This window comes from Maylandia zebra, linkage group LG13, assembly GCF_041146795.1.
Source record: "Maylandia zebra isolate NMK-2024a linkage group LG13, Mzebra_GT3a, whole genome shotgun sequence".
NCBI classification, from domain to species: Eukaryota; Metazoa; Chordata; class Actinopteri; order Cichliformes; family Cichlidae; genus Maylandia; species Maylandia zebra.
The window spans coordinates 8,218,898-8,240,014 of NC_135179.1; the positions used below are offsets into that span (position 1 = coordinate 8,218,898).

Here is a 21,117-nt window from a genome sequence, read left to right on the forward strand (position 1 = left end):
ACGTGTATTGTTTATCTGTCCCGTATTCTCAATGTATTACAAATTATAATGGCCATTTGTTAGCTGTTTGCATTCCTGTCATAGACAGTAAGATCTCTATAACACACTTCCATAATTTCATTGTACATGTACAGTGAAAACAAAGGGCTATTTTAATCTATTCTATCATAAGTTTTCATCCAGTACTACTGAAGGGAACGTGCAGGGAACAAAGCACCACAACTTTCCAGTTTTTTCATTGGCTAGGAAAAATTATAGGACAGAGCAAAGAAGGACAAAAATCAAAATGAGCACTCTCAGGTTTCTCTAAATATAAACTTTTAATGTTCCAATAATAAAATACAGTGGCAGAGCAGTCTTCAGATACAGTGAAGTTAAATGGAAATACAACTTCCATGAAGCTGGGTTAGAAGATTTTCATTATGTCATGCAGTATAAAAATGCCTCAAGACCATATTCTTTAATAAAATCTAGTACTGTACACCAGGTACAAATTATATGTATATAAAAGATCCTCCAAAAACGTACCAACTCTGCATTTCCACACACACATCCAAACACACCTTGTTTGTTTGTAGCTGTGTGTTAAATGCCTGTGCTTAGAATATTAATGGAATGAATTTGGTATTTTAATAGTAAGTATCTTAATTCATATCTATATAGACATTTCATAATAGTATATTTTAAATATATACAGTAAAATAATCTGGCATTTAAACATTGACATGGACATATATCTGCCTTCTTATATGCAAAAAATATATTTTTAGCTTTAATAAAGACATTTAAGGAAAAATGATTTTCTCTACAAGCTTAGCAAAAAGATTACAATCTATATTAAAGGGGTTACAGACAGTAAGAAGTACGGGATAAACACTTTCACAGCTTGACCTTGAAAAGAAACGCTGGTTTTGTGGCAAGACCTGGTTAAGCTATGTTGCTGCTGGGTTTTGGTTTGAGGTTTCCACAACCTCAGGAATATTCCACACTGAACCAGTTAATGACATGACACTGGTGGCTGTGCAGTGATTATAAAGGCTGAAACTAATTAAACACTAATTGTGCTTGTTTGCAAGCCAAATTTACCACTGATATATAACCTATCACAGAGAGGGATGGATATTGTTCTGATTTTAAAAATCAGCTATCAATATTTATCATTACCTTATTGGTATTCTCGGTGATGCTGATATTTCACAAGAAAATCTGAACATTTGTCCACCTACTGAGAACAGGCTTGATTTGGGTTGCTAATTCATTAATAATTGATTAAAAATGGATGCCATTGCTTTGCATTTTTAGTTTGGCAAATCCTTTCGCTATCATCATCATCAGAGCTGGGTGGCTACATTGAGGGCTAGTTTCCAAAGTGGAAGCTTTTGGTTTTAGCCTGATTACAAAAGAAAAAGAAAGTTATAAAGAGAAGCTTATAGGAGGAAGACATACTGTAGCTGAAGTTCTGTCACACTACACCTAAACTAATCAAACTATACACCTCATAATATGCAATACAGTAGACAATACATGCTTCCTCAAATCACATCAATACACTGATTCTCCTGAAATGATTGAACTCAAAACAAAAAAAATGAGTAAATGACACATGAAAGAGGAAATATACAATCATATTTTCCCAGAACCTGGCAAGCGGTGGCATGTTTATAGAATTCAATATTAGAGATTATGTTACCTTACTTAGCGGAGGATAATTTCAACTCCAACATGAAAGTGGGGCAAAGCAGGTATATTTCTGTAATATAGGAACACTGCTACTCAAAATGTAGAGGCAGTACTGTAAAAAGCTTAAAAACTGTTTTGAGCATATATGTTTGAAGGCATTCGTGATAAAGAATAAAGGATGTATCATCAGCCGGTGTTGACGATGAATAAAAAGAACCAGAATTTTAATTACTTAACGGGCAGACAAATGAATTTCCGATGCTTTCTAGATGTGCTGGGCCTTCACATTTTTACCGGTTCCTCCTCAGGACACAACTGTAACAGAGCAATAACAGATTTTTATACATAATATGCAAGATGAGCATGAGGTTAAAGTGTGTGCAAAAGTGAACAGAAATGAACGAAGCCTGGTTATAAGTCTAAATATTTATATTTAAAATACCTCAAAAGTCCCAGCAGCAACACCAGCACCAAGAACGACACGCTGGCAATATTGCTCCAGTACTGTCGAGAAATCCCTGCAAGAGCAAAGAGTTTAACGGTTCATCTGCTGAAATCTCCATTATACATGATTCTAATCAAAATCTATAAGACAGTCCTGTATCCCTCCTAAATTGGCGTCTTTGAAAGGTGGAAAGTTTAGTAATAGACATTTTTCGACACTCCTTGTCTTTTATCTGTCCCGAATTGTCGCTTTTTTATTTAGTTTGCTAAAGACAAAAGCTCTTTCTACTGAAACCTCAAGACAATTCAACTGGTCTTTAACTGTCATCACCTAAATTCACACCTCTCAGAGACTAACCACATAGGTTCTAAATTTCCCTTTACAAGGGACAAATCCTAACTCACTTAGCTCACTGTGAAATCAGCGAGCAATGTCTTACAGTCCATAGATTTGTTTTACAAGTCATTTACAAATTAATAACTGAGAAAGTCAGGCTGGGAGTCTGTTGCTGTCTCGTGTGTTGTAATTATGAACTTTCTATAGACTCTATGGAAAGCGATTAGTTTTAACAAAGGCAGGGTGACGAATACACAGCTATAGGAGAATTCAAACTACATTCTTGAACTGGGAAAGTGAGTTTTAAATGTTACATTACTACACAATAGTTACTTATTTATGAATGAGAAGTGAGGCAAGACACTCTTAGGTGACTCATTCATCAACAGGAAGTGGAGAAAGGTGATGTAATAAAAAACAACAACACCATCTAAAGTCACACCCTACACTTCCTGCAGTCATTTATCAGTGGTTGTTTCAGATCCTCATCTCATTTTTTAATAAAAGAGAAAAACTTTCATACCTGTTTTAACATGAAACTCATTTTTAATACAAATCTTAACTACAATATAGTTTTCTACTTTGCTGTTCCCTACCTTTTTCCTCCAGAGGCGCCTGAATTATGCAGTCAACTGTAAAAATGAAAAACAATATCTACATTTGTATCAATGGATAAAAACATCAAATAATCTTTAAATGTTAAGGAGACAAATACTCACTGAAGCAATAAGCCGTTTGTTGTATCCCCTAAGTACAAAAATAGAAAGAGAAATTGGGTAAGTCTCATACGTGTACTGAGCTCATGAGAATGACTATGTTTTTAAGTTAATGTCGATAAATGGATAATTGAAGAACTTTAACTTGTAATCTTCTAGTCGCACATAACCAATATGGTTTATACAGTATCTCTGCTTTAAATTGTTCATGTGTTACTCAGTAAGCAGGTCAAATGTCAGCAGTGTGACACCTCAGAGACGCAGTCCCGAGTGTAGTTGAGCTGTGAGAAGCATGTGCGGGTAAAAAGAGTCCCAATACTGCTGTTAAACACCAGGTCACCCATTTTGTCCTTCTGGTTTGCCAGCACGTGCCCCTGAAGGGAAACGCATGGCAAAATCACCACCTGTACAAAGTCAGTCTAAAGGTTTCAATAATAATGACAGTGTCGACAATAAATCAAGCTCATGAGGTGCTTATAATTTAGAAACTCCTGTGTTTCTAAATTATAAGCACACCTGTGTTTGCACACCTGTGTTTGTAAGCTACACCTGTGTTTTGCATGTCAAACACAGGTGTAGCTTTTGGCCAAAGACCAATCACACAATTTGTTTTAATATTATTATTTGCACCTGTGCTTTTCATGCTTCGATTTTTTAACATAGAAGCAGAGGTTTGCTGGCAGAGCAGCTGTTGAACTTACAGTGCTGTTCATCCAGGAGTAGGGACACTCAGTTGCCTTCATCTTTGAGACGCTGTAAAAAGTCCCCTGAGGAAGCTGAGTGGCATTGCACGCAAGGTGCTGTGCACAGCAAAGACTGAGGTAAGCTGGGGAGAAAAGACAAGAAGACCAGATGTAGTGATCTTTATTTGAGCATGACTTTATGCACCGTCACTTCTGGAAACTTGACTTCTTTACGTTATCATGACCAGGCCATATGTTTTCTCTCTGTGCCCAACAGGAGAAGACCACAAGCTACATGTTTTGGGGGGGGTTTAATTTATGACAGAACCACTAACATTATTGGATTAATGTTAGTGGTTCTGTCATAATGGCTTGTGGTATTCGTGTGGTCATCTGAGACAGTGGATCAATTGTGAGAGCCCAAAAAGACCGTAAAACTTTTTTCTATCCCTGTAATCCCTGCGATGAGATGCACACTCTAATCAGTAAATCTGGTATTGCAGGGAGCCACACCTCTCACGCAATGCAAGTCCTACAGTGAAAAGAAAAAAACAGATAGTGTTGCCTCAAAGCTATTTTCGTGGTATTTCCCGCTGCTGTCCAGTCAAAGCTTCCGCTTTGCGCAGTGCGTAAGGGTTGCCTGCTCCGTCAGAGCTGGCAAAAAATATCACGTGTTTTACGGCAACTACATGCCCCCCCCCCCCCCCCCCCCCCCCCCCCCCCAAAGAAAAAAGAAAATAAATAAATAAATGTAATAATAATAATAATAATAAATTAATATAATAAAATACAAATGAATATGCTCAGGTGTTGCATCTAAGAATACTTTCCTTTGACTCACTGAGTAAACAGACTACTGTTTAGTGGTGATTAAGTTGATAAAGGTGATAAAAAAAAATAACAAACGCATCACATTGATGCAAATTCCCTGCGATGAGGGCTCACTTCACTTGACTGCAGTTGCTGACAGACTGAAGGTAACAATGTGAGAGCTGCAGACTATTTGGCTTTAGTTGTCCAATGAAATGTTATATTAATCTACTTACGAATAATCCACAGAGCCAGAGTCCACATCGTCTTCGTAGCGAGTCTAGTTGATTCCAATTTCTCCCGGACAGTCACAGCGCGCAGTTCTCCACTGTGTCACTAAAGGGGATTCCTTAAGACTACTGACCTGACCTGCCTCCGCTATCAACACGCAGTGAAGGCAGGAGGAGAAGAGCGAATGAACGGGTGGTCACGTGACTCACGGAAAAGTCCCACATAACTTTTCAGCGATTACCATTTCCCTTCTTGTAGTAAAATGCGTGAGGCTGTTTTAGTTATTTACTAATGCAAATGTTTAACTGCTTTCATCTTTTCCACATTGTCCAGCTCTTTAAAGATGTAACAACGAAGGGAAAGCCACACAGTAACAATTTCACTGAGAAAATTAATTAATGATAATTCGAGATAAGGCAAAATTTGAAAAAAAAAAAAGAAAAGGTAGGCTAAATGGCCTGTATTTGTATAGCGCTTTACTCGTCCCTAAGGACCCCAAAGCGCTTTACACATCCAGTCATGCATCCATTCACACACTGGTGATGGCAAGCTACATTGTAGCAGACACCCTGGGGCGCACTGACAGAGACGAGGCAGCCGGACACTGGCGCCACTGGGCCCTCTGACCACCACCAGTAGGCAACAGGTGAAGTGTCTTGCCCAAGGACACAACGACCGAGACTGTCCGAGCCGGGGCTACCACGATCGCCCCTTGCAGAAAGAAAAAAGAACAAGAAGAAAATTAGGTTTTACCCTATAAACTACACGTGGCTTAAAGTAGGCTAACTACAACACAATCAAAGCAAATGAAAACAGCAGCAGACTGCTTTCAGGGGGAGAGAGAGAGAGCCATATTTGAAGGAAATTGTAGCTTACTGAGGCTCCCAAGCAGGAGATTTCCTTTACTGGAGAGGAGGAGCTATTAATTAGGACCTGAAAATGAGATCACAAAAAGCAGGCCAAGCCACTAGGAAATATTCCTAGAGCCATCACATGGGGGAAACCCAGGAAATCCCAAGCTCAGTGACATCACTGTCTGCTCTAGGATCTCCTCTTTATTGGGCATACCTAAGATACCTCACCTGCTAGGTGCAGGAAGCATCTGTCCAGGACTTGTCAACATGGCATTTCTGATGAATCTTCTGACAGTGGATTATTAGGACCTAGACCACCTGTAAAACGGTGACTGCTAGAATGGAATCCAGGAAGTCTGGAGGCTAATCAACAAGTTTTGCTGATTCATGTTACATTAGAGATTCCTGAGCAGCTTTTTGCAGTTTGCACTGCCCTGCTCAGTAATGCCACTGCCATCAGCCAGTGCTGTTGCTAGGGAGACAAAAATGTGCATTCCTCGATTGGTTGGTAAATGGTTGCTGGCTGTGACGAGGGGAAATCCTTCAGAAAGAATGTGCCTTACCAGAAACCTCCTTGTGGTTTGTTAGCTTTGGTGCTGTAAATTAGCTTTAAAACTGCGATAAAAACAGAGAATCTTCACCTTTTCGACTCCGAAAGAAGTGCCTTAGAGCTGTGACCGAAACATTTCCAAAAGCCCGCACTTTTCACAGTTTTGCTGCCACTTGGCAAGTAGTTTGCAAGTTTTTGCAGACAAGTCAGCATTTACCATGCAACTATGGTTTTACCATGGTGGAAAAATTGGCCTCTCGGCGAACAGTTTTGCCCAGAATTTTCCACATTGACGGGCAGGAATAAACAGCATCCAGTCACCAGCCACTCACTAAGCTTGTGTGACTGGGGCCTGACTCCTCCTTGAAGGACACTAAATATTCTACAAGTTGGTGAAATCTTTCGTCCAGCTATTGACAATGAGTCTGAATTTAACTGTGCACTTCATAATAATAAAATACATGCTTTCACAAATCAGGTTAATACACAATTTTCCTGAAGTGATTAAAATCAGAAAGAACATCTGGAAAAACAGCCAATGCATTAACCCTCTCAGGCTCAAATTAAGTTTTAGTTGCTAATGCACAACCAAGTCCTGCAGTGGTACTTCTGAGGAAAAAAAACTCATAAAATATGTATGTGGGGTAATCAGGTTGTTAGTGTTTAACTGTTGCAAATCTGCAACGCCTGCCTTGAGAGGGTTAAATGAAATATGAGAATGTAAGTATCAAATAGGGGAAACCCAGAATCTTTCTCTGCAGCAGTTTACAGGAGTCAATACTGGAGAGCAGTATGAGATGATAAAACCAAAAAGTAATTAGCTGTGTTAAAAACATGTTGTAACCTCAATGAAACAAAGTAAGAAGGTTAGAAATGGTTATTCAATAAAAAGCAGCATATAATTATTTTATGACTAAAACTGTGGCACCTTTTATGAACATGTCTTTTTTCTCGTCACCCTTTGACTCCATGATCCTTGTTAGCACTGTAACAGAATTATAATCTAAAATGTCCCTGATGAGGCTGGAGATGTAAAATTTCAGCAACTGACAAAATGTCTTTAGTTTTATAGTTTTCTGATTTCCAAAGTCTCACTTAAAGTTCAGTCTATACAATAAACACTACTCCAAGTACTGACTGAAGCTGAAAAAAATCAACTTGATTAAAAAAAAAAGAATTTTTAAATATTGTTTTTATTCTTAGAATCAGGAAAACGCATCTTCATTTTTCAAATACCAGACAACTGTGATTGAAAAGACTGAAGTTAAATAAAAACAAATAAAAACAAAAACTTCCATGAAGCAGGTCAAACAGATCTGATGAGCTTCCTCAAATCACACCAATACACCTGATTCTCCTCAAATAATTGCACTCAGAGAACATCTGAAAAATGAGTAAAGCAATAAATAACATATGAGAGTAAACATAAAAAGGTGTTTTCACTGAACCTTTTCCTGCAACAGTGGCATGTTTACAGGACTTGATAGAGGAGAATGTTTGATGAAATGTAACCTCACTGTATCTAACTCCACATTATCTGTGCTGATTCTTCACACTGTTATCAGCACTGTAAAAGATCAATAACAGATCAGATGCCAGATGAGTTGGAGACTGTTGCTGACATCATTGTAATGATAACTTATGGTACGATCAGATATGTTTTCATTGTTAGACCACCTGTTCCTCTGTCTGTGCTTGCTATTTATTATTAGAGAGCTCATAATCTTTATGGTAATCAGCTGTGTTAAGAAGTATGTGAGGTGACTGATGCCAGTTTTGAGAAATAAATAATGATTTCTGAAAATACTTCAGTCTACCTTCCTTATTACTAACATTTACCTATTTATAGGCTTATCAACCTATAAAAGAAGGGCCTTCACTTCAAACATTGTTCTTTTTTAGTGGTTATAAAGTACATAAAATGTAAAAACTAAAGTTAAACACAACAAACACATAATAGCAAATGTGGTTAAGGTGTGGGCAGATTGTCATTTCCTTTTTGGTTCAGAATAATCCTGACTGTGTCAGGAATAATTGATTGTTTTGAGTAAGTGCTGTCGCTGCTGTTATGCCACACTTGTAAATCTCTACTGCAGGCACTCACTAAAAAGTGACAGTATAAAGATGAACGTAGCTAGCGTGACGTAAACTCCCATTCTGAAACTTTAAGATGTCACCATCTGGGTTGCAAGAGACTGATTGTGACAAGTGGTGGGTCTGATTGTCAAACAACTTGCTCAGTGGCAGATGATTTGTAATTGACAGTCATTATCCAATGAACAAGTAAAGAATGCTATGACTTGTCCTCCTTTTTGAAACGTGGTATGACTGAGAATTACAGAATAGATTTATGTTTTTATTTAGACCATGAACTCATGTGCAAAGTGTTTAGAGAGGTGAAGAAAGAAAGCCCTTTTTCCCCAAGACTTCAATCTCATTGACGTCTTGCTGCAGGTTTAAGGCACTTACAAAGTGCACTAATTTTTATAACCCAGAAGTCATTCTGTTTCCCATCTTTGGCTCGACGCTACAATTACTCTCAGTGGTGATCTGAGACTCCCTTGTTGAGATTTATTAGTGCAGTGAGGGAAGTGAAATGAATTTTAAAATACATGTCAAATGCCAGAAGCTTAGGAGTTGATAACCCTGACATGAACAAAGTGTTGTTAATAATAAACATCAATGAAACACCTGCAAATGCAGCACAGAAGTACCACCATTACCAGCAATGCTGTGAAAGAGAAACTGATAATGTTACTCCAGTAGTTTTGGGGAGTCCGGCAGTCAGCTGTAAAAAGAAGACATCACAAACATTATGCAAACTCCTCTAAATGGAAATAAACATATCATCAAACATCCCTATAAAATAAAGCAGAAGGATACTCACTGACACAATATGCTGTGCGCTGTATCCCCAAGTTCAGAATAAAGACATTTTCAATTTAATGTCATAGTTATAAAAGTGCGGCTGAAATGTCAGGTGTAAAGTGGTTACAGTTTATATTATTCCAGTTACATGTATCTAATCTGGCTTTTAAAGTGTCTTTCCATTAAACTATTCATGTGTTAGTCAGTATGCAGTTAAAAAGTGAGCAGTGTAACACCTCAGAGATGCAGTCTCGAGTATAGTTGAGCTGGCTCAAACATCTGCTGTTTGTAACACTCCTGTCACTGCTTTTCAATATCGGGTCATTTATTTGTTCCTTCTGGTTTGCCATCACGTGACCCTGAAGGTAACATATGGCATAATCCCAATAGTTTTACACATTCATTCAGTCAGAGGATTAAAATAGTGACAATGGAGACATCAAAACAATATGTGTGAGAAACATCTGTATGTCATAGTGCTGTGCTTTTTTAACACAGAGGCACAGGTTATTTCAGGACATAAACATGCTGAACTTACGCTTGCATTATCCCAACGGTAGTTACAGTCCACTGCTGGGAACTCTATGACATATATTCCTGACAGAGTGTGTGGTAGGTCTCTGGCAGCTCTTCTTCCCGACTTCCCCTCTGTTTGATATGAGTTATTAAAAGGAACCTCCTGATTCTGTTTGTGACCTTTAGAGAACTTTTTACACAATTATCTGACGCATTATGATTCACTGTGCTGTTCAAAGGGCCAACAAGCTCTACATAAAGTCAGTGCTCAAGTTTTGCTGTTGGCCTTGTGGTATTTTTTAAATAGCTAGTATATGTGCCAAGATGTTATCTGATAATATAGTACTCCACGCCCTCATCCATGTATGTTCATTTCCCAAAAGGAAAAGCCCCAAAACTAGCAGGTGAGATCACAGACGGTAACAATAAATCTGTTATTTGTATTCCATATAGAAGCCCCATCCATGTCTGGGTTATCTCTCTCTTGGCCTCAGCTTCTCCATACCAGAGAGACTTTATTAATGCCAGGGGGAAATTGAGTTGTCATAGGAGCAAATGTAAAACAAACATAAAACACTCCTATAAAGTGTAGAAACGGAGATATTGATAGATAAATATTAAAATAAAGGACAAGTATATGTGCAAATATATATTATGGTGTACAAAAGTGATAGGATGCACTGAGGTTTGATTAATTTTGACCCAACCAGATGAATTAAAGCATCTCATAGCAGCAGGAAGGAACGACTTCCTGTAATGTTCCCTCAGACAGCGAGTTTGAAGGAACATGTTCCTAAAACTGCTCTTCAGATTGTCCTGTGTGTTATGGAGGGGGTGGGAGTCATTGTCCATGATTTCTCGCAGTCTTGCCAGCATTCTGTCTGATCCCCATCTCCAGGGTGGCGAGCTTAATGCCAACAACAGACTTTGTTCAGTCTGCTTTGATGCCTGCACCCCAGCATGCCACAGCAAAGAAAATGGTGCTCACAACAACAGACTGATAAAACATATAAAGCAGCCCGCTGCATACATTGGAGAATCTGAGCCTTCGTAGAAAGTCAAACCCTTTTTGTAGACAGCATCCATGTTGCCAGACCACTCCAGCTTGCGATCCAGTTGGACTCCCAAATACTTATAGGATGTGAATATTTCGACATCAGTCCCACCATTGCAGACAGGGAAGGGTTGGGATCTGCTTCTACTGAAGTCCACCACCAGCTCCTTTGTTCTGGCCACATTCAGCAGCAGACAATTTACATCACAACACCTCACAAAGCGATGAATCAGTCTTCTTTACTCCTCTTCCCATTCCATCTCCACACTTCCAGTAATGGCCATGTCATCAGAGTATTTCTGAAGGAGATACGTTTATATGATGTATGTGAAGTCAGTCGTATAGCTGGTGAAGAGGAAAGGGGACAGCACAATTCCCTGGGTGAACTGTGTTGCTGTTCAGACTCTCTGACACAAAGCACTGCAGTCTCAGTTCATTGAGTATGCCCTTCAAGTTGTTTGTAACCCAAGGTTTGTTATTTGGGTAGCAGTCATTTGTATGCTGGTGTGAACAGGACAGCAGGTTGTGATCTGACCTGCCCAGTGGAGAGAGGGTAGTGAAGGTGTAGGTGTCTCTGACATTAGTATGAAATAGGTCCAGTTTTCCATTGTCTCTTGTGATGCATTTGACAAACTGGTGAAAGGTTGGAAGTAAAGTCACCCATGATGAAGATGAAGGCACCCAAATGTTTTGTTTGGAGAGGCGCAGTCACAGAGCTGATGACTACATCAGCCTTGCCAGATGGAGGGATGTAGACAGTAATAGCGATCACGCTTGTAAACTCCCTCAGCAGATAATACAGGCGAATTCTGATGACAAGTAGCTTGACGTCGCGGTTGCAAAATCTCCTTAACAGATACATGTAGCAGGTTACACCACCTGCAGTTCACAAACACACCCACCCCACCTCCTTTCTTCTTGCAGTCATTCCACAGATCAAGTGTGGAAAGAGTGTCAACAACAAAGTAACTGAAAACAAAATAATTAAAATGGTATGATTAAAATGATCTGATCATGCTGGGAGAAGAGCACCTAAGAGCGAGAGACGGAGCGCCACAAGTGTCTGACACAGCGTCTGAGGAGGTGTGAAATCCTGCCCTGTATACGTCACGTGCATGTACTGTTATCCTTCTCTTCCCACATGATTAAACATGATTAAAGGTTTCATAAAAGTGCACGCTAAAGTGTCTCGCACAGCAGAGGATATTTTTTAATAAGGCTTCTTTCTAAACGCATGATCAAGAACGTCCTGTTAGAGAACACATGATTTGCGGCAAATCGCAGTTAACGAAAACACACACGCAACGTAATCAGTGCAAAACAAAGTTTACGAGATTTTTGGTATTTAATAAAGGATTATGTATAAAACCACACAGAGGTAAATCGCCTTTTGCATTTTTTTTCTTCTGGATGGATTCCCGGTTGGTTATTGTCACGATTCCACTCAGATGAAAGTTTAAAAGGGAAAGATGTGCGGTCTTTTCCTCTTGACTGTAATCTCTTCTTTATTGTTGAAATGCGTCTTGCACCAATCCCGCTTAACGCAGCAGGTAAACCGCCGGAAGTCTCAGCACTGCGAGACACATGCCATATGATCGTATGTCATACCTCTCCCCAGGGGAGGGTAAGGCAGGTCAAGCCTCCTTTATTTACACGTTTCTTTTGATTGTATTTATTAAAAGCAACATAGAGACAAGTATAGATTGTGACGTAAAAGACCACGCAAACCATTAACTTTATCCGTGTAGTGTTTTTTGCAATTTACTTATAAGGGAATCTTCTATGCCAGATCAAAGCCTTTTGTTCTTTTTCATTTCCCTAAAATTTTTAGTCCGGAATTTTTGTGGTTTAGCAGAGTGCACTGCTAAAAGTGAGGCTGCTGCTGTCACACAGTACTGTGACACAGTACAGCCCAGCCTCACAATTAGTTAATTTTAGACTGAAATCCTGGAACATAAAATGCATTGTTACTAGTTGAATTGTTACCAAATTTAAAATCCATTTGTGGCAGTGGAGTGTGATTCGTGACTTATCTGCAGGGGAAGAGATAGGCCAGTGGATGTCAGTGAGCTGTCATGAATCTGAGGGTGTCTACTTCTTGTGCAATAGTCCAAGACATGGAAGTCAAGACTGAAAACCTCTGAGAAAAGTCTGCAAGAGTGATTAGTGGGTAGTGTTTAGTGAGTTTAGTGGGTGCATAGTCTCTACTTGCCTAGATGTTACATGGTGGAGCTATAAGTGAGAACACAAATGTCCAAAGTCACTCAGATCAGATGTGTGATGTCCGATGGTGTGCCAGCTCCTGCAAGCTGCCTAGCATTTCCATTAGTAAGATAAATCTGACAGACATTTCCTGTTGTGTGCTGCATGAGGAAAAGAGCTTGCATGAGTTACTTCTTGGACACTGATAAACAGGTACCTGCATGTAGTTTTATCTTGATAATTCAGAGGTGGTTTAGTTCCCATGCTCAGAACTCCTACCCTTAGATTCAGTATTCAAGATTTCTGAAAGTCTGTTCAATTAGTGAAATGGGGGGAATTGTAAGAGGATTCAGTGTGCGTTAATATATTTGATTAAATTTACAGTCAATCTGAGAATTGCACAGGATGCTGTGTAGAGTTTTGTTTTGGTCAAACTGGTTTCCCTGTGTCTTTTTTACCGTTTCGAGCAAAGCCACTGTAGTGCTGTGTGCTCCAGTTCCTTCTGTCCTTTCAAAGTTTGCTAACCTTGAGCTGAGAATCACCTAATACAGAAGCATTTTGTTAGAAGATCCACAGAAAAACCTGGGCATGACTTATGACATAATCAACAAGGCCAGCTCCTGGTCAGAGCCACATCATGACTCTGCAAGTCCAGCTTTTCCTGTGAATTGATCCTCTGGAATCTCCTAGCAGGACTGATATGTCTGATCAGACAGAGTGAGTCAAATTACAATGACTTTTGACATTTAAATTTCGGAAGTTTGGAAACACAGTTACTGACAGTATGTCAAAAATGCTTTTTGAAAGCACTTTACTTGAAAATCCCCAGCCTCGATAGAAAAACTAACAAATGAATTAAGTTTGTGAGTTTCTAATTTAGTGCAAAGATATATTCCTTGTGATTTGGATAAAACTGCCATGTGGGAAATATTGTAACCTCAGTTTTTTGGTTTCTTTTTTTTACATAGATTGCAACACGCTGATGCCTTTTGAAACATTTTTAATGATTTGGCCATATCAGACAAATAATGAGATCTGCTGTGTGATACAGAGGGTATACATATTTTCACTTTAGTTTTGGTGAGGGGAAACTATATTACTTGTTCAGCATGTCCTAATTAGCAGTGGTGCATGGAAGGGGTGGCACAAATGCTCAGTGGGAATGTCTCGTGGTATGTTTGTGGAGCAGCCAGTAAGATTAAGAGTTTAAGAAATCTTCATGTTTGCTGAAAATGTCTTAATCCCAGAACTGCAAGGACCTGACTATCAATCCTTGATCATCAAACACACAAGCTGTTTCTGTGCAATCTGGCACCCAACTGGTCCGCTAGCGAAAGCTACAGTTGATGTGCGATAACTTTCCTCTGAGTGATAATAATGACTTTATTTGTGCCTTTTCAAACACATATCATTTTATATTGTTGCAGAAAGAATCAAAGCAATGATTGACTTCCTCAGCAAACACAAGAACCTCAGTTTGGCCAGGGTTAAGAGGGAGGAAATTTGAAGACATCCACTTACTGTATTTATGGGAGTTATACACTCATCAAGGGTGGAGAGCTTGCCAATGTAGTTTGGCAATGGAGATGGGAAAGTTGTAAGAAAGAGAGGATAGGAGAGGAAACCCTATGCAACATTTGTTTATGTATTGCACAATAAGCAGTAAATCTCGGCTGCAGCAGCTGCCCAGGTCTGTTGGTCATTTCCTGTCCTCAAAAAACATTTAAAAAAAACCCCAAATCTACAGCAGAAATTAGAACAACTTCTTTCTAATCTTTTTTTTTTTAAATAAGTGGTTTCCGTACACCAGAACTTGTGATTCCACCAACTGCCAACCACTCGATATTTATATTTTCCAGCTTCCTCTTCTCCCAGTAAATCCCATCAGTTTATTTACTAAAAAAAAAATAACATAACTTTTAAGTTTAAACTTAAGTGAGCAACACTGTATAAAATATGTGCAATTTTCATTTAAGGTTGTGGGGTTTTTTTTGTAAAACAGCTCCCAGCATGTCCAGTAACGGTGTGTGTAGAAAGATATGAAAGCAGTGAAACCTTTGTGCTACAGCTGGTGGTAATTTTTGAAGAGTGAGAAAAAAAATCCCTGCCCTCAAAGCAGTACAGCGATTCTTCCCATCATAGACACAAAGATCTCTATGACTCACTTCCTATCACAAGATTCTTCACCTTACAAAATACCCTATCTTACCATCTCATTTTTTTCTCTCCATTTGTTAAAATCATGAGATAACAGAGCACACATAGGTTTTGCTGTAAAAAAGAAAACAGAAGTCTCTTTAGATATAAATGTTACTGTTTTAATAAGAAAATACATTGAAAAGGCAAAATTAAGATACAGTGACGTTAAACATACAACTGTAATGAAGCAGGCAGGATTAACAGATTCAGTCATAGTTTGTATAAAACATGTTTATATAGCTTATCTTTAATAAAACAGAAGTAGTAGTACTGTACACCAGGTACGGTATGATTTACATTTAAACAAAGGTTTCTCCAGAAACAAGTGCCAACACTAGAGTGGTATTAATGTTTTATAGTTTCATTTCACTGCAATTTTACTGTGATGTTAACATATCTTTAGAAATATATATAAACTGTCGATGTTTCCATATATATATGTACACACACACACACACACACACACACACACACACACACACACACACACACACACACACACACACACACACACACACACACACACACACACACATATATATATATATAAATGCACTTTGTTTATAAATAGCATCAAGTCACTCTGCTGTGTGTGTTGATCTCAGACTTAAATGCAAAAAGATCAGTTTCACTCTACTGTTGGAAAGCTACTGGAGAGAACTTTGTATGTATTAAAAAAGTATATAAATTATTTTAATTCATATTTGTAGATAGAAATATTTTTCTTAATGCTATGCATGTTTAACAAAGACATGGTTCAACACAGGGTTAACAAAAAGATTAAAGTTTAAAATCTACACAAAAGGGGTTTTTGTAATGCTATAGGCAGTAGGAAGTGAAAGTTCTCGTGCTTCATTATGGCACAAACATTTCTGACAGCTTCAACTTTGAAAAGAGACGCTGGTTTTTTGACCGGACCAGGTTAAGCTGCTATGTTGCTGCTGGCTTTTGGTTTGAGGTTTCCACAACCTCAGGACTCCACTCTGAACCAAATAATTACATGACACTGGTGACTGTGAATGTGAATGCAAAGACTGAAACTAATTAAACACTGACTGTGCTTGGTTGGAAGAACAAATTGCTATTGATATATAAGGGAAATCAGACACATGCCTCAGTGTCTGAAAGGACCAAATGCCTGTCACAGGGAGGGATGGATATTGTTCTGATCTTATGAATATCAGAACATACTAAATCCTACAAATACTGTATTTAACCAGATGCTTCATTCTGGATGGCATTAACTTGGCCTCCAGTAACACTGTGAGGAATCTTTTTGACCAAGATGTGTCCTACGGAGCACAAATTAAACATATGTACAGTAGAACTGTTTTCTACCATTTGCATAATATCTCCAAAATTAGAAACAACCTGTGTCAGAGTGATACTGAAAAACCTGTCCATGCATGTACTATTTCCAGGCTGGACTGCTGTAATTCATTATTATCAGGATGTTCTTAAAACTCCCTGAAAAGCCTTCAGTTGATCCAAAACTCTGCGAGTACTGACAGGGATTAGGAGAGAGCAGATTTCTTATATGTTGGCTTCTCTTCAATCCAGAATCTAATTTTAAAATCCTGCTCCTCACATGCAAAAGCTTCAATAATCAGGCCCAATCTTATCTTAATGACCTCATAGTACCGTATCACCCCATTAGAGCACTTCGCTCTCAGACTGCAGGCTTGCTTGTTGTTACTAGAGTATTTAAAAGTAGAATGGGAGGGAGAGCCTTCAGTTTTCCTCTTCTGTGGAACCAGCTCCCAGTTTGGATTTGGGAGACAGAGACGCTCGCTCTACTTTTAGGAGTAGGCAAAAAAACCTTTCCATTTTGATAAAGCTTATAGTTAGGGCTGGATAAGGTGAGCCTGAATCTTCCCAGTAGTGTCACTGCAATAGGTCTAAGCTGCTGGGGGATTCCCAAGATGCACAGGTGTTTCTTCTTTGGTAACCTTTTTTTACTCACTATGTGTTAATACACCTCTCTGCAATTATTAACTATTAATAATCTCGGGCTCCCCTCCACAGCATCTCTTTTGTTCTCTCTTCCTCCCTTCACACCCAACCAGTGACTGGTTGGGTGTTTCCCATTCCCTGATGGCCCCCTCTGTGTATTTAAGCCCTGTGTTTTCCTTTGTCTGTGTCACGATCGACCCTCATTCATGCTGTGTGTTCTGTCTGCCTGCCTGAGTTTATTCTTTGTATTTTGAAGTTTGTTACTTTTGAGTTCAGCATTGAAGCTGATGGTTGAAGTGACAATAAAGCCGACTTGACTTGACTTGACTTGACTTGAAATACCTGCAAATGCAGACCAGTAGAACCAGCAGTGCCGTGATGGAGAAACTGGTAATCATATACCAGTAATGTTGAGGTATCCCTACAAGAGCAAAGAGAGTTTGACAATTAGTCTGCTGAACATTTTACTTTGCCTGAGATCTCCAAAGTACAATTTTTGCATTATTTAAACTGACAGGCAGCTGCGTATCCCTCATGAATTAGACTTCCAGTCATTTAGAAAATATTCTTGTTGGGTTGTCTGTGACATGACTGATGCCACTTTTGAGCTATAAGTGATTTTTCATCCATCCAGGCATTCATCTATTGGATGACAACAGTCTATCAAGCTGCTGCATGTTAGTAACTGACACAGTTTTGTACAGTTCCCTTTTAGCATCATTATATGTTCATGAACTAGTTCTGGACTAGCTGTGATATGTACTACAAAACTATAATATTTTTGCAACATCAAAACTTCTATTTTCAGACATCTCAGAAGCAAATCAGTTTTTTTCTTTACACTAACTCACATTTCAACAATGATTAGCCATAAGGTTCCAAACTTCCTCTCTGTATGAACACCCGACAACACTGCGTGACAATATCAACAATAATTGACTCACTGTGAAATTATATATTATCAATCCACAGATTGATATTGCAGTTTATTTACATAACTGAGCTGATGAGTGACTTGACGTCCCAGATACTAATTTGCACTGAGTGCAGCAGAATTCTATTTAAATTCTTGCACTGGGTCAAGTGTGATTTAACATTTTTAAATATCACACAGTGATTACTTGTTTATGAATGAAAACTGAAAAACCTACTTCCTCAGCAGCTCATTCATCAACAGGAAGTGGAGGCGTGTGACAACAACCCTTTTAGACTTCCTTTACTGCCATTCAGTTTTTATGACTCAGATGCTCATCTCTTTTTTGAGATGAGAATCTCAACTTTCCATACCTGTTTGAAGAGGTCATTCATTTCTAATTTTACATAGAAAATTTATTATTAAGATTTAATTGTCTAATATAATAAAAACTTAACATCAGTATAATTTCCTGCTTTGCTGTTTCCTACCTCCTCCAGGAGTACTGCAGTCAGCTGTAAAAAGAAGAAATCAAAAACATTATCTATAATTACCTCAGTGGAAAAAAACGTATCATCAAATATCCTTTAAAAATAAAGCAAGCAGATACTCACTGTCACAACTTGCTCTGCGCTGTATTCCCTAAGATAGGCAGATGAAATTACATTAATTAAATTAATGTCATTAATTATGTCTCTCTGCTTTAAATTATCATGTGTTACTCGGTGTGCGGTTAAAAGGTGAGGAGTGTAACACCTCAGAGATGCAGTCCCGAGTATAGTTGAGGTGGCTCAAACAGCTGGTAATCATAATACTCCTGTTACTGCTTTTCAGTACCAGTTTATCCATTTTACCCTTCTGGTTTGCGAGGACATGACCCTGAAGGCAACAGATGAGAAAATCAGAGCAGTTTTACAAATTCATTCAGTAAGAGGGTTTGTCACAGTCGTAACAGGGTTAAAATAGTGGCTCTGGAGCTATCATAACAATCTCATTAATCATATAAAGCCACATGGCCATGTGCCGATCAGACAATCAAACATTAAATTCATTCTTTTTAGCACTTTTTTCTGCTTTATCTGTCATGAGAAACACCTGTATATAATAGATTTATGCTTAAAAAAAAAAAAAAAAAAAACAACACAGAGGCACAGGATACATCAGGAAATAAAATTTCCTTCCCAAACTAAGCAGGTGTTGAACTTACGCTTGCATTATCCCAGTGATAGTCACACGCCTGTGCCTGGAACTCTGGGACTCTATAAATGATTCCTTGAGGGCTATGACTGACATTACATGGGACCTCCTGTGGATAGCAAAGATTCACGAACACAGCTGGGGGGAAAGAGACCAGAAACATGATTTGACATTGGGTGCCAAAATGCAAAGTCGTGTATTGTGTTTAAAAGCAATGTAGCCAGTATTTGTTTAAACATTGATGGGGCAGATAACTTGGAAAAAAATGTAATGGGATAGTTTGTCAAAAATAACATATTTATAACTTATAACTTTGTTTCTCTTTAATGTCAGCAGTGGTCGGATCTGTTATGCTACTGCAAGGTCAAGTTTAATATCTGTCCAGAAAAAGAAGGGAGTGGCACAAACACACGGTACAATGAAGAAGCAAGGAGGAAAGAGAACACACTCTGCTCCAGCAGTGGAGTGGGCGGAGGATGGAGATCGACTGCGCTGAGTGAGAGACTGAGTTTGACAAACTCAGATAGCCAGCAAAGTGCGTGGGGAGGCGCCACGTGCATTTACTGACTTCAAGTCTAACTTGGTGACTGGACAAACCTCCTCGTCCCCCTCAAATAAACACGAGCTTAAATGTCTTAAGAAATCACCACTCTCCAAACAGAAGCGCAAACCGCGCTTTATTGATAACACCTGCTTTGTGGCGAACAACTAAGACTACAGGAGGCTAAAGTTAGATCATATTGATGCAAATCACCCCTGCAAGCGAATGCAAAAACACTTTAGCTATTTGACTTCAGTTATTCAGTAAAGGCTTAAATAAAGTGCACTTACCCAGACTCAGAATGCGCAGAGTTTCCATAATCCTGAGAATTCCGATGAACTCCAGCGTTGGTTATTTTCAGGATTCCGCTTAAAAGGCTTAACGTTTCACAGGCGTCCAGCCCTTTCGTCTCCTGTGCTGTGACTGACACCTAAGCTTTTATCTCTAAAGACGTCTTGCAGCACTGTAATGGGCTACACGCCCTCTTCTCAGCTGCAGCTGGCTACGCGCGTGGAGGAGTGACTTCCGTGAGCGGTGTGATCATCTGGCACCAACGCGATTGTGGTACACATACCAACACCCCGCTATTTACGGCATTTCACTGAGAATGGTCAGTCATTGGTTGAATATGTGCCCAGACCGGTATTTTGTTCCCTGAACTTGCAGAAACGGGTACATGATTAGTTTTAACCTGTTTGAGCAACATTTTACCGAACAGTTCATAAACACAGAGATGGGAAAAATAGCCGAAGTTAGTGAGTGGCGAAAATTGATCCTGAATCAAAAGCTCCCAGTTTTGATTCAGGATCAGGAGGCAGCGTGCTATTAGACCAGGTTCAAAGCTTTCCTTGTTGAGAAAGCTTATAGTTGTGGCTGGATCAGGGGATTTTTGACTCCTGCCTAGATATACTGCGATAGTCCTAGGCTACTAGAGCTTTCCCATGATGTGCTGCATGTTTCTTCTTCACTTACCTTTTTCACTGACTGTGTATTAATACACTTTTCATTGAATAATTAGTCATTATTAATCTCTGGCTCTTTTTCACACTGTGTCTTTTGTCCTGTCTCCATCACACCTAACTGGTTACAGCAAATGCAAAAGTTAAGTGGGAGTTTTTCCTTCCCATTGTCACCAGTGTTTGCTTAAAGGAGGACTCAGAGGGGGAATTTGATTGTGGGGTTTTCTCTGTATTACTGTTAAAGTCTTTACCTTACAATAAAAAGTGCCTTGATGCGACTGTGGTGGTTCTAAATATATAAACTGAAAAAAATGAAACAACCTGAAACAAACAATAAATTATGACAGAAAACAATCAATGTATTTTTGATTGCAAAATATTCCACAAAAACAGAAACAAAAACAACACAT

At 38.9% G+C, this 21,117-nt stretch overlaps 2 protein-coding genes across 2 annotated transcripts; both read right to left on the minus strand.

Annotated features, from left to right (window-relative positions):
• Positions 1-319: 319 nt before the first annotated feature.
• LOC143421768 (uncharacterized) lies at positions 320-9,090 on the minus strand. Its single transcript, XM_076891469.1, has 7 exons — positions 4,907-9,090; positions 3,879-4,003; positions 3,429-3,551; positions 3,181-3,208; positions 3,058-3,093; positions 2,123-2,198; positions 320-1,995 (listed from the first exon to the last, which is right to left on the minus strand). The coding sequence occupies exons 1-7, from the start codon at positions 4,932-4,934 to the stop codon at positions 1,971-1,973; spliced, it is 441 nt and encodes a 146-aa protein (XP_076747584.1). The 5' UTR covers positions 4,935-9,090; the 3' UTR covers positions 320-1,970.
• A 5,853-nt stretch (positions 9,091-14,943) lies between these two features.
• Positions 14,944-21,047, minus strand: LOC143421769 (uncharacterized). The gene is made up of 6 exons (XM_076891475.1): positions 20,039-21,047; positions 19,218-19,345; positions 18,767-18,889; positions 18,625-18,652; positions 18,502-18,525; positions 14,944-17,518 (listed from the first exon to the last, which is right to left on the minus strand). The coding sequence occupies exons 1-6, from the start codon at positions 20,064-20,066 to the stop codon at positions 17,370-17,372; spliced, it is 480 nt and encodes a 159-aa protein (XP_076747590.1). The 5' UTR covers positions 20,067-21,047; the 3' UTR covers positions 14,944-17,369.
• Between the last annotated feature and the right edge of the window lie 70 nt (positions 21,048-21,117).